At 42.5% G+C, this 19,419-nt stretch overlaps 2 protein-coding genes across 15 annotated transcripts in view; both read right to left on the bottom strand.

Moving 5' to 3' along the window:
- The window catches only part of PPP3CB (protein phosphatase 3 catalytic subunit beta), a 43,589-nt gene extending 27,480 nt beyond the window's left edge, over nucleotides 1–16,109 (bottom strand). For 3 of the 11 annotated variants that reach the window (XM_082223606.1, XM_082223611.1, XM_082223609.1), the window contains exons 1-4: nucleotides 13,161–13,181; nucleotides 7,655–7,855; nucleotides 3,332–3,456; nucleotides 741–852 (exon numbers count right to left, since the gene is read on the bottom strand). In XM_082223606.1, the coding sequence (XP_082079732.1) occupies nucleotides 741–852; nucleotides 3,332–3,456; nucleotides 7,655–7,682 (265 nt within the window). In that variant the 5' untranslated portion in view covers nucleotides 7,683–7,855; nucleotides 13,161–13,181. Of the gene's footprint in view, nucleotides 1–740; nucleotides 853–3,331; nucleotides 3,457–4,458; nucleotides 4,484–7,654; nucleotides 7,856–10,666; nucleotides 10,684–13,160; nucleotides 13,182–13,391; nucleotides 13,656–15,980 lie in introns of those variants that run through there. The other 8 variants (XM_082223612.1, XM_082223614.1, XM_082223613.1 and 5 more) reach the window with 6 other exon arrangements.
- A 1,859-nt stretch (nucleotides 16,110–17,968) lies between these two features.
- The window catches only part of USP54 (ubiquitin specific peptidase 54), a 105,970-nt gene continuing 104,519 nt past the window's right edge, over nucleotides 17,969–19,419 (bottom strand). For all 4 annotated transcript variants that reach the window (XM_082223555.1, XM_082223558.1, XM_082223556.1 and 1 more), the window contains exon 23: nucleotides 17,969–19,326. In XM_082223555.1, coding sequence (XP_082079681.1) covers nucleotides 18,680–19,326 — 647 coding nt within the window. In that variant the 3' untranslated portion in view covers nucleotides 17,969–18,679. The remainder of the gene's footprint in view (nucleotides 19,327–19,419) is intronic.

Raw genomic sequence — 19,419 nt, 5'->3', positions numbered from 1 at the left:
AATTAGTAGCCTGGTTGTCCATACAAAATTCCAATCTGCCTGTCATCTTAAATTCCAATGCTGGAATACCCTGATCATGGTCAGGTGCATCCTCCAAGAACTGCAGGCAGGAAGTTGTCCTGGCTCAGTTAAAAAGTGGATATATGGTCCACACATACCTGATCTGCTGGAAGCCCCAATCTGTATGTAGGCTCTGCAGCCTTCCTCTTATAGTAAAGCAACTTTTCTATAAAGTTAGCTAACTGACCTGTGATATATGGATCTAGCTTCATTTCTTGGTAAATGTATTTACATGTTGTCTTCATTTTTTAAAATTGATTGGCTGGTTGTTATCTTAAGCTCAAAGGGTTTGTTGCTGTTTGGCACAGTGGTAAGAGCTGTAGGATAGCCATCAATTTCAATTTGTATATAGGGGTAAGTCACTTAATGAAATCCATGTGAGTCTAATAGCAGGGTAGGCTGCTATCCTATCCTGGCAGCCACTTGGGCTGAAAGGACAAAGATTTATTAGAGAAATAACCATACTGATATGTCCTATTCTAACATTTTCATGGGAAAGTGCACAAAAGAAACACATACACAGTACTGTTATAGATATCTCAAGACTACAATGTTGCAGCAGATCCCGGAAAACGCTCAAATACATACGAAGCAAGACAAAAATGTGTAAAAAAAAGGGGGGGGGGACTGATAACTAAGTAATCAGGAAACCAACAATTACCACTGTTATTAATACTTACATTCCTGCTTAAAAGTAAAATATTCTGTGAGGTGCCTGCATTCATGGTTGCCTCTCAAAAGAAATAATGTGCTTGGATACAGAATCTTCAGAACCCACAAATATAGCACACACTGTTGAAAAACAAGAGTACTAGTCATATGTGATAGCCCCATTTCAAGTATTACAGCACAATATCCAGCTGACATATAGAATAATGCTCACTTAAACTTCATTTATCACATTTGTATACCACCCTTCCTTCAGGGAACTCAGAACAGTGTATTAGAAAATTACCATGGCAATTTGGAAAGGAATGACACAGAATAAGACAGAATTCCCAACTTGCATTCTGTTACTGCTGAGAGGCAAGGGAACTGGAAGGCAATAATTGGCAGGTGGGAATAGCATACTGAGCCCATCTTTCCCCTGATACCCCTTTACCTCCTCCCCATCAAGAAACATTCCTACTGGGGAAGTGATGAGATGAGAATTGACAAGCAGAAGGGTTAAACATACTGCCCAATGGATCCTTCCATCCACACTTGTATGTAATTCTACTCTGTGGCTGAAGCCGAGTTCAAACATGGTGGTAACCTAAAATCCATTACTACTTGGCAATAACTGCCTGGCACTTCAGAGGCATTCTAATGAATATTTCCTGTTGGTGCAAGAACATAGTATCAAATTCTGTGCAAAATGCCCGGTGTACAGCAGCACAGTGGAATGTCCTTGCATTAGTATTATAAAACCAGCCACATCAGTTTTGAAAGGCCCAGTGTTTCCAAAAAATGCATCCAAATGTCTTAAGATGCCCTTGCACACACAGTTGTCAACCTGGACGGCTCTGCTCCACTAGAGCACACTATTCTGTATGGTATGGCATATTAAGCACACAGAAAAGGAAGTTCCTTTAAAAAAAAAAGATAAAAAGCTGTTCACAATTAATCTAGTGAATCTTTGAATCTAGTTTCACAGAACTCTAGAATGCTTGCTTCCTATCAGTCAGTTTCCTAATTGTTTACTGATGTAATGTAGGAGCAGGCAACGTACAGCTAAGAGGGGTACAACTTATTTTTCAGGCCTATCAGGTGGCAAGGGTGGTCATTCTAAAAGGAAATCTGAGCAAATTTTTATCACAATTAATAAAATTAATAAAAAGTGGATTGAAATAAACATGTTTTAACGTTTCTCTTAAAAACTGGCAGTGATGTGTGCCACAATTATTTCTTGGGTGGGGATAGGAAATTCCAGAGGGACAGTGCCACTCCCAGAAAGTCCCTGTACTAGGGACCCATCAACCCAACATCTCTTATTGACAAGTCAGAGAACAGGCTGCTGTACATAAACGTTGTGAGGCTATTATAGGTTTCAAATCAAATCTGGAACCTAGCGGCTTCAAATTTAAGTTGGGCCATGAAACCAACAGGCAACCACTGGTACAGAATTGGTGCAATGTGTTCCAGCTGCTTGGGCCCATATAAGCATTCTTGCTGCTGCATTCTGCACCAGCTATGGTTTCCAAACCATCTTTAAAGGTAGCCTCACATAGAACGCATCAGTATTCCAGCCTGGACATAAGCAGTGCACATGCCACTAAGGCAAGCTACTTTCTCCAGATAGGGTGATAGCTGGAAAATTAGCCAATGCTGATGAAAAGCAGTTCTGGCCACTAGTGCCTTCATCAAGAGTGCCAAGCCCAGAAGCAAACCCAGAGTGCCTACCTCATTTGCCAGGTGGGGTGCAATCCTCTCTAAAACAGACTGCATACATCCATCCAGATCAGCAGTTTCCCAACCTGCCAAATTTCCATCTTGTCAGGATTAAGCTTAATCTGGTTTGCCCTCATCCATCCCAGAACTGCCTCTAGACACCTGTTCAGAATTTCCACCTCCTCTTTGAGATTAGATTACAGAACAAGAAGAGCTGTGTCTCATCTGCATACTGATGACACTGCGGCCCAAATCTCTACACTAGTTCTCCCAACAATTCCATGTAGATGATGAAAAGCATGGGAGCAAAACAGAGCCCTGTGGAACTCCAAAGGCCAGTGGTCAAGAGGAGGAACAGAAGTCCTTTAGCACATGGAAACCTCTAGCGGACCGAAACACTGCCTATGGTGTAGTAATATGTGAAAGATTGTGATTGTGGAAAAAATTACAAACCAAGTAAGGCTAATAAAGGGTGTAGGCACATAATATAATGGTTGGTGTTATTGGAAGCCGCCACCAGGCCCAGAAGAACCAGTGGGGTCATATTTTCAATGTTCTCAGGATAAGTCACCCACCAGGGCAAACAAGGCAGTTTCCATCCTGAATCCAGGCAAAGGAAAAAAAAAATTGGAGCAGTTCTAAATAACTAGTATCCTCCAAACTGCCTGATGCTGGCAAGACTTCACTCACTCTAGGACCTTGCTGAGCAACAGTAAGCCTGAAATGGGACAGTAATTTTCCAAAGCTGAGGAATCTAGACTCAGCTTCTTTAATAGCAGTTTTATCATCACCTCCTTCAGAGAGAATAAACATACATCTTACCATGGTGAAACAGTTACTATAGCAAATAAATGGGAAAACCATTGTTGATATTAACATCAGGACACACACATTCAATTACCTCTATGCTAAAATATCCTCTGTCTACATAGTCACCAAGGAACAGGTATCTTGTGTTAGCAGGTGATCCTCCCACTTCAAATAGCTTCATTAGGTCAAAGAATTGGCCATGAATGTCACCACACACTGCAATAAAAATGCTGCTGATTAAAAAACCATGATGAAGTTCTACTGGTGGGAAAACCACCCAAACTAGATTCAATCAGAATTTCAGGTCAAGAATCTAGTCATTGCATCTTAATTTTAAGTAGCAATTAGAATTAATTTTAAGTAGCAATGACTTCCCACCCCAGCACCAATCTTGCACCATCTGTTTTTCAGCTATTGTTCACACTCAGATTAATAGGACTGGAAAAAAATATTTGCAGTGTCAGGTGCCACCAAGAATGTTCAAGTGTTAGGAACATATAAACTGTTCAGGGCTATTCAGTAGGCTGTATGCATACCCTAGGAGATATCAAACATTTTTATTGCCAACTTCCCTAAAGGAAGACTAAAGTTATTTGAACTTTCTCAAATCTAGATTATGGCAGAACTAGAATCTTAAATTGTATTCAAGCAAACTTGTCCTCTTTTTCCTCATTAATTTATCACTTGCTATTGATCCATTCATTTTTTACCATAACTTATGCTCCAATCTCTTCCTCTTGTTGACCTTTCTTCTTTTTCCTAATTTTCCTTTCAGTCTTTGTCCTTACATCCCCTCTTCTTCCTGTTAACTATTCCTGCATGTAATTTCCACCTCTCCCATGACCACGTGGTACTGGGTGGAAGTGTTCACACACCAATGGCATATAGTCCTGGAGGCAACCAACTCTGGCACATGACATTTCATGCATTTACTCTGTTTAACAAGGTAGCGTGAAATAGTGTTTCCCATACGGACTTGTTTTCTGAGTGACCACAGAATTCATCCCATTCCACAACCAAGTCTGACTTAATGTTCCCTGTGGTGTTCACTATGCAGCTCCACCATCAATGGTGGTAGATAGGAAAACATACTTGACTTAATAGAAAGCATTGTGTATTTGGCTCCCAGTTTTTTCCTAATGCTGCTGCAGAGTTCTCTGGGGCTACGATCCCATATAGATAGATACTTTTGGGGGGGATGAGGAGAGAAACACATACACACAAATGGAGGTAGACACACTATATATGGAAACCAGTCAAAAGTATGATATTCCAGCTGCAATGCATTCAGAAAGCGGATTCTCTTTAACTGAAAAGGTCCCAGCCTGAAAGTAAAAAGAGCACAATCTCCTGAGGGATAGGGAAATTTTTTCATAAAGATAAAGGGACAGAAAAACTTCAAAGTAAAAACTGATTTAAAACCGCTCTTAAAAAGTCTAGCATCTGTGTAGCAAGCAAAGAACCATCCGCTTTATCAAAGAAAGGAACTCTTAATATCTGTCTGGGAAGTTGAACATTAGGCTGCTAACTGAGGAAAGACCTACCTGTTGTCAACTGAGTAGCACATGCATCAGGGGGCAAAGTTAATTTCCAAGAAATGAATCATGAATAAGGTCAGTCAGAACATCAGTTAAGCCGATAGTATTTAACTTGAATTGAACAGTAATAAATATATAATACAATATTTTAAAAATGCAGAAGAGAACTGCGGAAGAAATTAACCTTCACACTTTTGATGTCATACTATTCAAATATCCATGTCTACAACTTTAAAGTAATTCTTATATTAAAAATAAAGCACAAGAACCTATCTCATTTCAGAACCAAAGTTTCTTATGCAAGATTTTCCAGTGTTTTGTCCAGTTCTAAAATATTAAAAGGTAGCCTTTATTTCCTAAGCATTAATCATATCAACTTTCTGTAGTCATTTGACATGATTTATTTTACTCCTGCCAATTCTTCAATTTACATTTTTATTATTATTATCATCTTGCAGTAATCAGTAGATTACTAATACCTACCAGTTCTAGGTGTTCAAGAATAAAGCTATATTCTGAAATATACAAACATAGTCTTAATTTAAAAGGAAATAAACACTGTCAAATTTGCTAATGAACTCTATTATTTAGGATTCAACCTCCACTGTCTATGTATCTACCAGCTTTCCAAATTAATCTACCATCTAATTAATTAATTAATTAATTAACCTCTGGTCTATGAAAAATCATGCCCATTGAATCTTCAAGATGCTAGGAGCACTTGCAACAGTGAGCAGCATCCCAGCCTGAATGCTTGTGTGCACAGCCGTGTTCACAGCCTGCTAAAAGCGCAATCTGTCCTTGCTTTGAGTCAGTGAGCACCAGCAAGTGTTCCCCCTTTCCTTGCCCCAAAGACCAGTAACTAATCTTGGGGGGAAGGATTGGGGGGGGGGGATGATGAAAGTCCTAGTAGAGTAGCTTTTCCTGGCACAAACTCTTAACTATCAGTTCCAAAATCCCCATAAGGAAAGTGATGCTATGCACATCATTTCTGCCTGGGAGAAGGTTTGCTGCATGCAGGGTGCATGATCACATTTATCCTACGAGTACCGTCTCCCCTTCCCTGCCCCAAGATCTCTTTGTTCTGTCCAGAACCCAAAGTAAGGTTGGAGAGGTGGTAGGCAGTGTCCATGTCCCAGCAGTGTCCGAGGGCCTTCTTCCCAGGCAGAAATGACGCACACCCATCAGTTTCCCACTAGTAATCTCAATCCTCATCATGAAAAGTCATTTCTCTGGGGCTAGGGGAGTACAAGGCATGCAGGTGGCGTTGTGGGTTAAACCACAGAGCCTAGGACTTGCCAATCAGAAGGTTGGTGGTTCAAATCCCCATGACGGGGTGAGCTCCCGTTGCTCGGTCCCTGCTCCTGCCAACCTAGCAGTTCGAAAGCACGTCAAAGTGCAAGTAGATAAATAGGTACCGCTCCGGCGGGAAGGTAAATGGCGTTTCCGTGCACTGCTCTGATTCGTCAGAAGCGGCTTAGTCATGCTGGCCACCTGACCCGGAAACTGTACGCCGGCTCCCTCGGCCAATAAAGTGAGATGAGCGCTGCAAGCCCAGAGTCGGCCACAACTGGACCTAATGGTCAGGGGTCCCTTTACCTTTTTTTCCCTTTACCTTAGGGGATTACAAGACATCTCTGCCACTTTCCCCCGTCCTGCTCCAAGGTAAGTTACTGAACCTTAGAGCAGAAATGGGAAAGACAGCAGCAGAGGATGCTTTGTAGTCACTCACTAATGAAACATTAAACAAAAATTCAAGACTTAGTGAACATTCACAAAGGAAGGGAAGCATTCATTTGGAAGGTTCACAAAGGCTTGGTCTCTTTCAGATAAGCAGCAGCAATACTTGTGCATTCCTAGTCACAAGGCACCATCATTTTTGCACATAAAGTGATGGGTATTTTATGTGTAGCAAAAGCAAATGATGCAGAAGTCTAAAAGCATGACAATATAAGGGTGAATAAATATGTTATTTATTCTATGAAGTCCAATGTGTTTTAGGAAATACTAAAACTCTAAAATTAGGAAATATAACCTTTATGTCATAATTTAAAGTATTTAATCCTGCCTCCCCAAAAATATAAGCTATAAAAAGCAAAACTTGACACATAGCCAAACTTATAAACAACCAAATCAAGCCTTAGATAAAATTTAAATGTATTCAATTTCAGAAGTGTAAATTATATCACTACTAAAATTATTAAGCAAATATAAAATTTCAGAAAGACTTGTTCTAGTTTCCACTGGACCATTAAATTGTATTTTTTTTAGCAAGCTGAAAAGCAAAGCTTCATCCAAGGTACAGTGAGCTGATTCAAACATCACAATAAATCATGATTTGTATAATGACAAGAATGATATGAGACAAGTCTGAGACTTGCACACTCACCCTCTGCTCTCTCCTTTGGCACACCAAGCAAGGAGATTAGATACAATGCCATTTTAACTGCAGCTTTTCATTGCATCTGAACCCAACAAACTGCGGTTAATATTAACTATGATTTGTTTGAAACAAGTCAACTTCCAACCAGAGATTATGAATATTCCCCCCCACCTGGCCACAAATCATAGCTAGTACTAGATGGTTTATGTTCTGATGTAATGTTAAACTGTAGTCAACTGAAAGCAAAAAATCACCTCCTTGCAATTGTACCACGTGAGGAAGAAAAAGTGGGAGGACAGGTGCTCAAGGCTTATCACTGACATCACTACCCCAGTATATTTCAATGCTCCAATAATCCCTTTCTTTTCTTTACCATTCATGCGAAAATTCTACCCCTTCTTTCTACCTAAATTATTTTACTTCCAAAGGTACTGAAACCTCATTCCATGCATTTATGACATTAAAAGTGGCAACAGTTAGCCAGAGCTTGCACCTGTAATAGGAGCTTCAACTTCTATCATGGTTTTCTCTCTTCTTAAAATTGCAGCACCATCATTGATGATTCTTAGTGCAATTTCTTCATCTACCCGACCTTCTTTTATTAGGTGGTTTTTCAAAATATCAACCCGAGGTTTTCCAGCTGCATCAAACACTTCTTCTGATGTTAATCGGTGTGTTGGCGGAAAAGGGACAGCTGAAAATGAAATACCGCAAATATTACTTACAATCAATGACTTGAAAAAAGCTCTGAGCACCATTTTGATCTAAGATGAGACAAAAAAGTGACTTTAAAAAGGAAGGAAGGAACACAGTTGGCTTGGTTATTTATGTATGTATACTGGGAAAATGAGGGGGCTGAATGTGTGAGGATGGAATACATTATAGGGTATTCCTATACATTATACGGCACAAGGCACACAAAAACATAGTTTCCTTGGCAGTGAGGGCAAGGCCATTCAGTTTCAGAAATGCATGTGCATTGATTTAGTATTCCACACAGGAAAAGTGGCAGGCAATATTATTAGAGAAATAAAAGAGTGTGCTTTAGGATACCATTGAGGTTTGAAATAAACATATTCCCTACGTCTTGTGACTGCAGCAACTTACAAAACCAAGCTTGGGCCTATTTGTACATTCCTTTTCCAGTTCCCTTTTTGGTCTGGAGAACAAGAGTATGGTTCAGTTCAGACATAATGCCAAACTAAAGTTCATTAAGCAGTTTGAGGAGCTGTCTGAAACAACAAACCATATTTTGTGCTAAATGTGAACTGGTGTGATGTCTGAATTCAGTTAAACAAAGCCATAATTATAATCTACCTCCACAGGCTGATTCACCAAAAGGACTGGAGTAAACAAAAAAAATCTGACAATGAAACTGGAAACAGAAAAGCAATTATAAACCAGCTACGTTGGGAAGCTCAGGACACTGTTTGAGTTCTAAGCTGTGGTTAGAGCAAGCTATGGTTTGGTGTAGAAAGTCACAAACTTCCCCCCCCCCCGTGTTTGTGCTGGACAGTGCGGAGGAAAGGGGCAAGGGACGCATATTATCATCAGCTCTCCTCAACTCCTAAAAGTCCTTATCCATCTGCGAAGCTCCATGGTTATGGCAGTACCAAATGGAGATATGATGGTAAAAATTAACTCTGGCATAATTTCCTGCCCATATGGCTTAAAAGCAACATGCTGCAATGTGACAGGCCAGTGCCAGTGGGCTAATTCATAGAATCATAGAATCATAGAGTTGGAAGAGACCACAAGGGCCATCGAGTCCAACCCCCTGCCAAGCAGGAAACACCATCAGAGCACTCCTGACATATGGTTGTCAAGCCTCTGCTTAAAGACCTCCAATGTAGGAGACTCCACCACACTCCTTGGCAGCAAATTCCACTGTCGAACAGCTCTTACTGTCAGGAAGTTCTTCCTAATGTTTAGGTGGAATCTTCTTTCTTGTAGTTTGGATCCATTGCTCCGTGTCCGCTTCTCCGGAGCAGCAGAAAACAACCTTTCTCCCTCCTCTATGTGACATCCTTTTATATATTTGAACATGGCTATCATATCACCCCTTAACCTCCTCTTCTCCAGGCTAAACATGCCCAGCTCCCTTAGCCGTTCCTCATAAGGCATCGTTTCCAGGCCTTGGACCATTTTGGTTGCCCTCCTCTGGACACGTTCCAGTTTGTCAGTGTCCTTCTTGAATTGTGGTGCCCAGAACTGGACACAGTACTCCAGGTGTGGTCTGACCAGAGCAGAATACAGTGGCACTATTACTTCCCTTGATCTAGATGCTATACTCCTATTGATGCAGCCCAGAATTGCATTGGCTTTCAAAGGGATGACACCAAAGGAGAATGCCACAAGGGCAGCCACCCCCTTTTGGACTTGTTTTGTTCCTTAAAGGAGATTGTTTTAACTTATATTTGTCCAACTGACTGGGATATTCCCTGTCAAGTGGTAAATGGCAGGTGTGCTGGCTGCCACACTCAATACTAAGTGAGGAAGGGCTTAATCTCCCTAGGTGAAAAGGGAAGACATGGGGTGGGAATTAATGCCAGTGGTGCTGGTAGCAACTTTTCCCCATTTGGGTATTTGCTCTTTGTTGGTAGATCCAAGCAGGGCTCAGCAGAGGGACACCAAACCCCATCCAGTAAAGCAGACTGAAGGCTCAGATTGCCCTGTTACCGGGAATTTATTCAGTCCCCTTTGTTCCCAATTAAATCCTGCTGGGTGCTATGGAAAAAGAATCAATGCCAATATCTATCCAACTTTATAATTCTATGATTCTGTGTAGGCTTTAAAGCAGAGGGTAGATGGCTATCTGTAATGTATTATCTAGCTGAGATTCCTTCATTACACGGGGTTTGAACCCAAATTTAATTATTTTATTTTAAAAATGGTATCTGGTTCAAAATATTGACTCAGCTTACAGAAGACCACACAGATTTTATTCAATGATAATTTATACATTATATGATTCATTATCTGTTATTTCCAGAGGGATATCTATGTTAGGTTTTTGCAGCACAACGAAGTCTTGTGGCATCTTAAAGACATAACCTTTTGTGAACTACACTTTACTTCATCAAATGCAAATACCAAAATAATAGAAAAGAAGCTCCCACTCAATCAAGTTTAGCTTTACTGTAACAAAGCAATAATGAATTTGTTTGCATTTACAAGGATTACTTTATAATAGGTTTAGATGCTGTGAGGGGTCATTTTTATTTTATGTTTTGCTTTATTATATACCTCCTATGACACTGGAAGATGCACCACTGAACATACCAAGACTTTTGAATACAAATTTGTAGGATGGCACTGTTAACATAAAAAAAAAAAATGTTAAGTTGGGAATGGGTTCAGTAAAGGCAGAAAGTTGCTGTAAGCAGCCAAGAAAAGTAGCCCATCAGTAGCAGCTGCCTGGACCACTTTGTCTAATGAAAAGCATGTGTCCTGCCCTGACCCAGCTTGAAGCTCAGGCAAAGCATACGGCTGCAGAGGCACTTACCAGTTAGTCTGAGTCACAGCAGGCAAAGCAAGGCAGGGTCACAACAGGTAAGGTAGGGGCTATCAGGACCTTGGATAGCACACTCCTGAAGGTGGTGGCTAGAGAATCCTTCCACAAGGAGAGCTGCTGCCTCAGCAATGTGAACAAGTCGTACAAAGGTCTGGTCCTGCTGCCCTGCCCACGTCTGAGAGGTTGCCTGAGGGGGCAGGTTTCTGGCACACAAGAGGGATCAGCGTGCCAACAGAGTTATTTGGGCCCAGTACACTATATATGTATTGCCCCTCCCAAAAGAGGATACAAATTTGCATATACTAATTTGTAGGTAAATTAGCTCTCCCCATAGTGGGGAAGATGGTAACCAGGTTAGGAGACTAATCCATGTCTGGGTCTTTTTGCTATGATAAGTATAAGGCAGAGGTGGGAAATCTTTGAATTTTTTTTTAAGGGCCACTGACTCACAGAAAAAAAAAAGAGATTACACATAAAATGTCTGTCAGATTGTTAGATTTCCACCTGCTAAACAGCCATTCAAGGCAAAGAGCTCTGCTCTCTCCCAGAGCCACTCCTAAACCATTCAAAGAACTCATGTTTCGGGAATTGTAAACAAATTACGTTATGCTAGATTTCTCATCAATTGATTTTAGGATGACAAAACTACATTTAGAGCAAGATCAGACATAGTAGTTCTGATTTCAATATGCTGATGATGAAATAGATCTAAGATTTACAATAATCAAGGCTGAATGCTATACACTTTCTTGGAAGGAGTGAGTGCATAGCTTGGGGGTACCTTCTGGATCCATTATGTTGCATGAGCCTTCAACTGGTGGCCCAGCTGCAGCCATATCTGGGCAGGGGCAGCCTGACTTCTGTTGCCTGTGAACTGGTAACCCTAGTTTGGACTACTGTAGTGTATCGGCTGCCTTTAAAGGCAGTTCAGAATCTGCAGCTCATGCAAAATTTGGCGGCCAGGTTGTTGATGGGAGCTGATGGTAGGAAAGGAGCAAGCCTGCAAAGCCAGTTTTAAGCCACAGATAGATTCATAGGCATAAAGGCAATACATAAAAGTTTAAAAACATCAGAACAGGAAACTGGATCTGGAAGCACAGTGTCAACCAGTCTACTTGGTGTAGAATGAATGTAATGTGTCTCGACTCTCTACCACCAAAACACACCCAATTTTCAGCTGGTGAACCCTTTCCTGAACAGAGACAGTTTAGATACAGTAGCCTCTAGAGTGAATTATTTATTTTATTTTATTATTTACAGTACTTCTGCTATTTTTATATTGCTGAATCACCAAGCTGCATTATATGTAGGGCTGTCCTTACAGTTTATTCAGAATCTGCAGCTAGTGCAAAACACAGTGGTTAGGATGCTCAGTGGTACATTCTACTGTGCACATAACACACATGTGCTCAACTGAACTACCAAGCCAAGTTTAACGGGATGTTGCTGATTTATATGGCAATGAATACTGTCTCCTTCTACATAATCCAACTCATTCATTTGGTGACCTTACGGCATTTAATGAAAGGACTGGTGCTACACTGTTTTTATTCTAATTATCAGTATGTTTTAAACAGATATATATAGTTTTAATTCTGTTAATGTTTAACTGTATGTTAATGATGTTTTTCTACACTACCATCTCTCCCCATATGAACCAACCTGGACCCTGTGATCAGCACCTGAACTCCTTCTTCGTGTGCCCTCTTCCATGAGAGGTTGGGAGGGTGACAACAAAAGAAATGGTCTTTTCTGTTGTGGCCCCTGTGGGAGGCAAAAAATGATCTTCTCCCAGACCTTTGGCTAATTTAAAAGTCTGGGAGGGAACAGTGTTGTTTGTTACTATGTTATGTATTTTTTTGTCTGTTTTTATATTGTAAATCACTCTGTATGATGATGATGTTTTTAGCAGTTTGTGTTTTTATCTGTAAGCTACCATGAGTCCCAATCAGGGGGAAAGTTGGGGTATAAATATATAGATACCAATATTTCATTCTACTATACTGCCCTCGACAAACAAAAGCTTTTCAATAATAATATTAATCACGTTCCTAGCAGTTCTTTTTATCTGTAAGCTGCCTTGAGTGCTCATCAGCGGGGAAAGACAGGGTATAAATAAAATACATAATGATGGTAATACATTTTACATACATTGCCCTCGACAGAGAACAGCTGGAACCCTCAATGTATTTCCCTTCCATCTCACCCCTTTTTGTTTCCCTGCCTTGGGGGAAAAAAAACTAACCCGAAAACCCAGGATTCAAATAAGCAATCCCCGCCGAAATTTCAGGTGGGGGGAGGCAACCCCACAAACTCTCTCAGCCCAACTCAAGAGGGTTGTTCGGAGGGCTACCAAACAAAACCCAGCCCGCACCTTCGCTGCATAAAGAAAACAACTACAACACCACAGAAAAATCCCCCCCCCCCGCCCCGGCATCCCGATGGACATCCACCACACAACCACGCTCGCAGGCAGGCGCCATACAAACAAGCAGCCAATGCGCTCTTCCCTCCCTCGGGTGAGGAAGCGGGCACGAAGAGGACGCGAGTGGCGCCTGCAACCGCCTCTCAGGCCCGCACCCACAGCACGTATGAACTCCCCACATACACAAACGCGGAGCGAGGGGAACTGACGGGCGAGGCGCGGGATCGCCCAGCCCAGCCCCAGGAGGCGGGCCTAGCAAGGCGGCCGGGCCTGGCCGGGCCTGTCACTCACCCTTGACGGCTCGCTCACAGGTACCGTGAGGCGTCGCCAGCGCAACCCGAGTCCCCTCCTTGCCGGACATGGCGCGGGCGGCGAGAGGAGCAGCAACGGCGGCGGCTCCCTCAGCGTCTCTACCCGCCCCCCGCCCCGGCTGCGGTTCTCTTTATCCGCCTCCTGCCGGGGCCCGGCCAGCGCGAGGGCGAGGGGCGGGCGGCGAGAGACTAGGGGCGGGCGGGAGCAGCCAGGGCCCAAAGCAACATGGCGGCGGACTAGCCGCTGAGGGGAAAAAGAGCGCGCGAGTGACGAGGCGGCGGGTGCAGCCCGCCTCGGGACCGGCATGCACCGCGCCCGCAATTCCCCGCCGCCCCCGCCACGAGGAGGCTTTAAGGGAGCGCTTCAGAACTGCTCGGCTGAGGCGCCATAATTAAAGGCTCCTCATGCAAATAAATGAGGCTGCTTCCGAAATGCTTTTCTTCCCCCCCTTTCTTTTTTTTTAAAGCGTCTATTCCTCTCAGTAAGAATATTAGTTTGTGGCATATTAACTCCCCCCCCCCAAAAAAGCGGTATTGATATTGGACTGTGGCAAGGCGGCTCACAAAAGTGTAAAAAAAAAAAAAAGCGTGAAGCGTGTCGAAATTCCGCCAAGCAATAAAACAAAGGCGAGAGCTACAGTCCCAAGGGCCCGCCCCATATCTCTTATTTTCCACACAGGCACAATTGCTTTTTAAATGGGCTTTGCGCCCTCTCAGCTCAGTACCCTGTGGAGGGGAACTGCTGAGGCTTCCCTAAATCCAGCGCTGGACGGCCACCAATAATAATAAAAGAAAAGAAAGAAAAAGTGAACGAAACTGCAATTACAACTTTATTTTTTTGCAGAGGCAGAAGCTGTAATAAAGTTCCCTTTAAAAGCCTTCAAGCGGTCTGAAACATTTAGGAAGCTCACTTCCCCAGTGTCATCATGCTGCATAAATTATTTCATGTGACAATTCGTGGATTGTCCAAAGAAAAGGCTCTTTTGGTAGCTTCCTATTAAATCACCATTGATATTAAATTACTCTGCCTAGAGGCTTTTATGCTGGACTTATAACTGGCAAACCCAGGCTTTTTTAAAAACTATAAGGTGGTCCTGGTTAAGACTATGGGAGACAGGATGCTTATCAGAGAGGACCTAAAATAGAGGTGGGGAATCTATGGCGCTACAGAGTATTTTAAACTATATCACCAACCAGCGATTAGCTGTGTTGGCTGCGGGGACTGATAAGCACTGGAGTCCATAAACATCTGGAGGGGCAGAGGTTCCTCATCCCTGATCTAGGACCATATTAAAGCCTTCTCTGTCTAGAGAGAGGTTATTAAACTGGGCAATAAACTGGTGGGCACCTTGGACCATCCATATTAAGACAAGATTATTCTGCATCAGTTTCTACATCTAGGGGAATATATTCACCTTGTATATATGTATGTGAGCTCAGGATCGTAACAATGAGATCAACACTGATCTCTTTTTAGCTTGCTTAGACTTCCATGCTACACATATTTCTCCTTCCTAGCTTTTATTTGCTATTGACAAAGAATTTTTAAGCAGCAGGTGTGACCTTTGAGGGAATGTTTTACCTGTGTAGTGTTAGAAGTCGAAGCTCCTGGACCAGTTTGCTAGAGAGAACCTAGGGTTGCCATATTTCAAAATGTGAAAATCCAGGCCAAAAAGCTTTTTGCCCACCACAAGCCAGAAAGCTGAGAACAATCTGCATGGCTGAGCTTCGTAGTTCAGACATCATCTGAAGCTAAACTGAAGCATGTCTAATTGAATTGTCATTTTAAGCCTACCTGAACAAAGCTACTGTATCTGTTATTCTGCAACATAAACTGAGTAAAGGTTATTTTTATCTTTTTACAATGTTGCTTGTGTGATTATTGTTTTAAGGGGGAGAAGTGGGGAGGGTATGAGGAGAATCCAGTCTGCCTTAAAACATCCTGCATTACTTAAACTGAAAGGCTAAAACTACCCTATTTAAGCTTCTTTATAAGCTGCAAAAGGATGTACTCTGCTGAACTCACAAATGTAAGGAAGCATAACATCTAATAAATATATAGTCTCCTAACATCTATACACATCGCTACACCCGACACAGGACATGCTGAATCCTTAACCCAAGCCACATTTTCAAACACCCCTTAACTCACCTTTCTCTTTACACACATACTTCTCTCTCCACTCCCATTTATTTAAAATTATAGCTCACCTATCTTAATAGTGCCTGTAGCAACATCCCTGACTGTAGGCCAAGCTGATTGCAACAAAATACTTACAATATCTAGGAATTCAAACGTGATCAAATTTGCATTTATTTTCCAGCTAACCCTTGCCCCCCTCACTAGCACCTTCTTCATTAGCCTGGGTTCCAGCCAAGTGATAAGGGCATATAGATCACCACCTTGTAACCTAATTTGTGTGTTGTCTTTTGTTACCTTATTTTACCACCTTAAAAATATTAAAATGTAAGAAAACCAGCGTCTTCACAAATCCTCATCTACAAAGCAAAAAATAAAATCAAAAGTGAAATAGCAGCCTGTGTTTCACCTTATACTCAATGTACTTACTTTTCACCAGAATCGGGGCAGCATCAGAAGTCAGTGTTCACAACGATGCTCGCACATCTCTGATAGGAGCCTTGGCCTTGATTTGCAGCCCAGTAAGACTGTTTTTGGCACAGCTGTGCTCTATTCAGCTTTGTAACAAGGCAATTCACTCCAGCTGATTGCTCCTGCATCACCACTAACAGGTGACATGAGAGCTTTTAAAAGGTTGCTCTGAGCATGGTTGTTACTAGAGACATCATATGACAGTGCTACAGAGGAATACTGAAAATTGAATGGGCAACTGTATCACATTTAGGTCAGGTGTAAAAATATTATCTGCAGCTCAGTGCTCAGACTGCATACAACCCCCCCCCCCCCGAAACCACAGCATCATGTTAAATGAGCTGTACATTTAGTAAGTTGCACTGCAAAAAAAAGGGGGGGGAAGTATAATTTTCAAGCAGGATGACAATTTGGCATATGTATTTAGAAGGAACACTAGGCAGCAGTCTAGGTTTTATATGGAGGTCAAGAACTTAACAATCCACTTTTCAGTCTAATAGTTTCTGTGTGGGAGCAAACAATGGTGTTCATTGTAACACTGGCAAGTCTTTGACAATATTCCCTAAAAGGATAATGTAACAATGTGCCATGCTCTTGCAGGACTCAAGCAATGAGACAAAGAAGAACAATTCACAAAGCTCAGATTTTTCACACACCAACACTCCTGGTAAAGCTAGCTGCTAAGTTCAAAATACCTAATTTTTAAAAAGCAATTAATTACTCATTCAACACACCTACCTCTTGGCAGGAGCTACAGGCAATGTAAAAAAATCCCAAAAGGAACGGAGATCATATGGAAGTCAGTAGCCAGCCCAGCCCCTTTAACAGGCAGAGAGCAGTTTTTCTTCAAATAAAGTCTCAGACTAACTCTGACAGGCAGCAGATGGTATGGAGATTCCTTACCTGTTAACAAATTGTTTTATCTTTTAATTTTTATCTTTGATTACTTCCCCCCTATCCTCCAAAGAGCTCAGGTCAGCATACATGTGCCTTACCTTTCAATTTAATATTCACAACGACCCTATGAGGTAGGGTATGAGACCGATTGGCCAAAAGTTGCCTGGCAAGCTTGATGACTGAGCTGGGATTTGAACTTCTTGGCCTTCATCCAACCACACTGGTGAACTTCTACATATGTTTATAGAATAGCCACACTAGTATAGGGTGTTAGGGGAGAGGTAGTATCTCTGTTGGGGGACATATTGTGCTGCTTCTGGGGTAATTTGTCCACCTTTGGTCCATACCCTGCACTCAGCTTTCACCTGTGGCTACTAGAAGCTGCCAGCATGTGACAGCCGCCACACTCTGGAAATGGCTTTGACTGGCTGGCTAAACCAGGTGAGGGTAGCCGATGGGTCTCAAATCCTTGGTGAGTTTGGGACATCTTCAGAAGAAAAGGCTAAGCAGTAAATGCTACATAAATCTGGAGTCCCTAAGGTGGCTGGATGGTGCCTTGGTACGCCCCCTTCTAGGAACGCCTGCAGCCAAGCTGGTGTCAAACATATAGCTCTGCTTCTCTTTGGACCACATCAGTGAGGGTGAGAGGGGAGGGGGAGTCCTGTCATCTGGGCAGTCCAAAACCTCCAGACAGACTGCCCAGGCTTGCGCCCTGAGGTCACTCCGGTGCTGCTAATGCAGCCGTTTGTCTTCACCCCTGGAGCCACACTCCCTTGTCTCTCCAGACAGACGGATGCCAAAAACATAGCAGCACGGTACTCTTACACCTCTGCCTATAGAGTGGGAAGTCCTACCTGTTTCCAGAGGTTTGCTCCAAATACAGGATCATGAGCGAACCTGTAGCAGATGCCATATTTCCATAATATGCAGCTCACGTGCAAAGCAAAAGTAAGAGCTAATGAATGTGCAAGAACTGTAGAATACCAGTTTGTTAGGTTTTTTAAATTGCCTGGTTGAAAGACAAAAAGAGCAATTCATACACCACCCAATAAATATAACTATTTCATAAATTTATTTGAAAAATACTTACAAAGGCAAGTATGTTTGACCCTAAAATAGTTAAAGTGATTCTGTGTTTACAATGTTATAATTAAGTGTGCAGCCTTAACAGTCTTTGCTTTCTGAAGCACTGTTAGTCTGCTTTGAGGAAGTGGGAGAAGGCCTGATTTACACATGAGCTATGCCTTCTTTCCAGCTCCGAACTAGCACCTACAGCAGTCTTCTGTGCCTAACATCTCAACACAAAGGATACATTTGCCTCATTAACCCATAAGCACTGCCAAATCTCTAACTTCAGAGAACATGGGAAGTTTATCAGGCCCCACCTAACAGAGAAGAACAACTCAAAACTGGATAATGGGTTGGCATATGGGATTAGTAGCGATGCTTTTCATGACTTAAGTCCTTTTAAACACAGCCTGTTGTCAACAACCGATTTCATTCGCAGCTCTTGCTCTTCTTCCAATTGCTAGTGGGCCTGAAACCATTTTCTGCGGAGAGAGAGGCGGAGAACGGAGTCTCCAAATAGTTCCCCATGGACAGCGGTTCGGCAGTACAGAAACACAGTGCAATTAGCTTCCACTTATCGTATAGCTACTTTTAAAGACAAGACTGGCACAGACACGGACTGAAAAAAAATCTTGCTGTCTTATCAACTATAGCTCGGACAAGGGGCAATCCCTTCTGAAGTTAAAGAGACCTCACCAGTTGCTGTTGTGCATGGAAGCAGCAGCTGCACGGGCCAGCATCCTACGGTGAGCTTCAGAAGCAGATGAATAAGTTCCATCTATCATGTGCACTGGCAACACTCTCCTTGCTCCAGGCTGAGAGGTATAGCTATTCTGCCGCCAGTCTTCATCTGGGGGCATATCTACCCTTCTGGGACCTGGAGCCTTGGCCTGTGTGGGTGGCACTGGACAACCTTGAAAGCCACCTGTGTCTCTTGAAGCCCGCTGAGGTATGCTGAAGGTACTGTAACTCGTGCCAAGCGGCGACCTACAGTCAGCGGCACAAGCATTTCCTTGCTGCAGTGGCTGCTGGAGTAAATGTTTTTGTGATCCCTTGCTTGTTGGAGCAGCATATCCCCAGTGTACTGTTTGTCTATCTGGCAGTGTTGCTGTTTGTCTGGCAGTGTGACTCATCTGCCGCCAGTGGCCAGCAGGGTCAGATGCTTCTTTGCTTCCTAAATGTTGATTAAGAAGAGGTCTCTGCCCAAGTTGAGAAGGCAGGCCCTGCTGTTTGTACGTGAGGCTCCCATAGTTCAGTGCCACAGCTGGGTTGTCTTCACCTTGGAAAGTTTCACCCCTGTCAGGCACAACCAAAATTTTTTGGATGTTCTTCTGATTTCCTGAGAAAAGGAAAAATGTAAAATTATTTGTCCCGAGCAGATGTTTTTTGTTTGTTTTTTAAGTAATGATATATCAACAATGTACCTCAAAAG

Source organism: Podarcis vaucheri (genome assembly GCF_965113315.1).
Source record: "Podarcis vaucheri genome assembly, chromosome: 5".
Lineage (NCBI taxonomy): Eukaryota > Metazoa > Chordata > Lepidosauria > Squamata > Lacertidae > Podarcis > Podarcis vaucheri.
The sequence above is the reverse complement of the archived record's forward strand: the minus strand, read 5'-3'. Positions and strand labels throughout refer to the sequence as shown.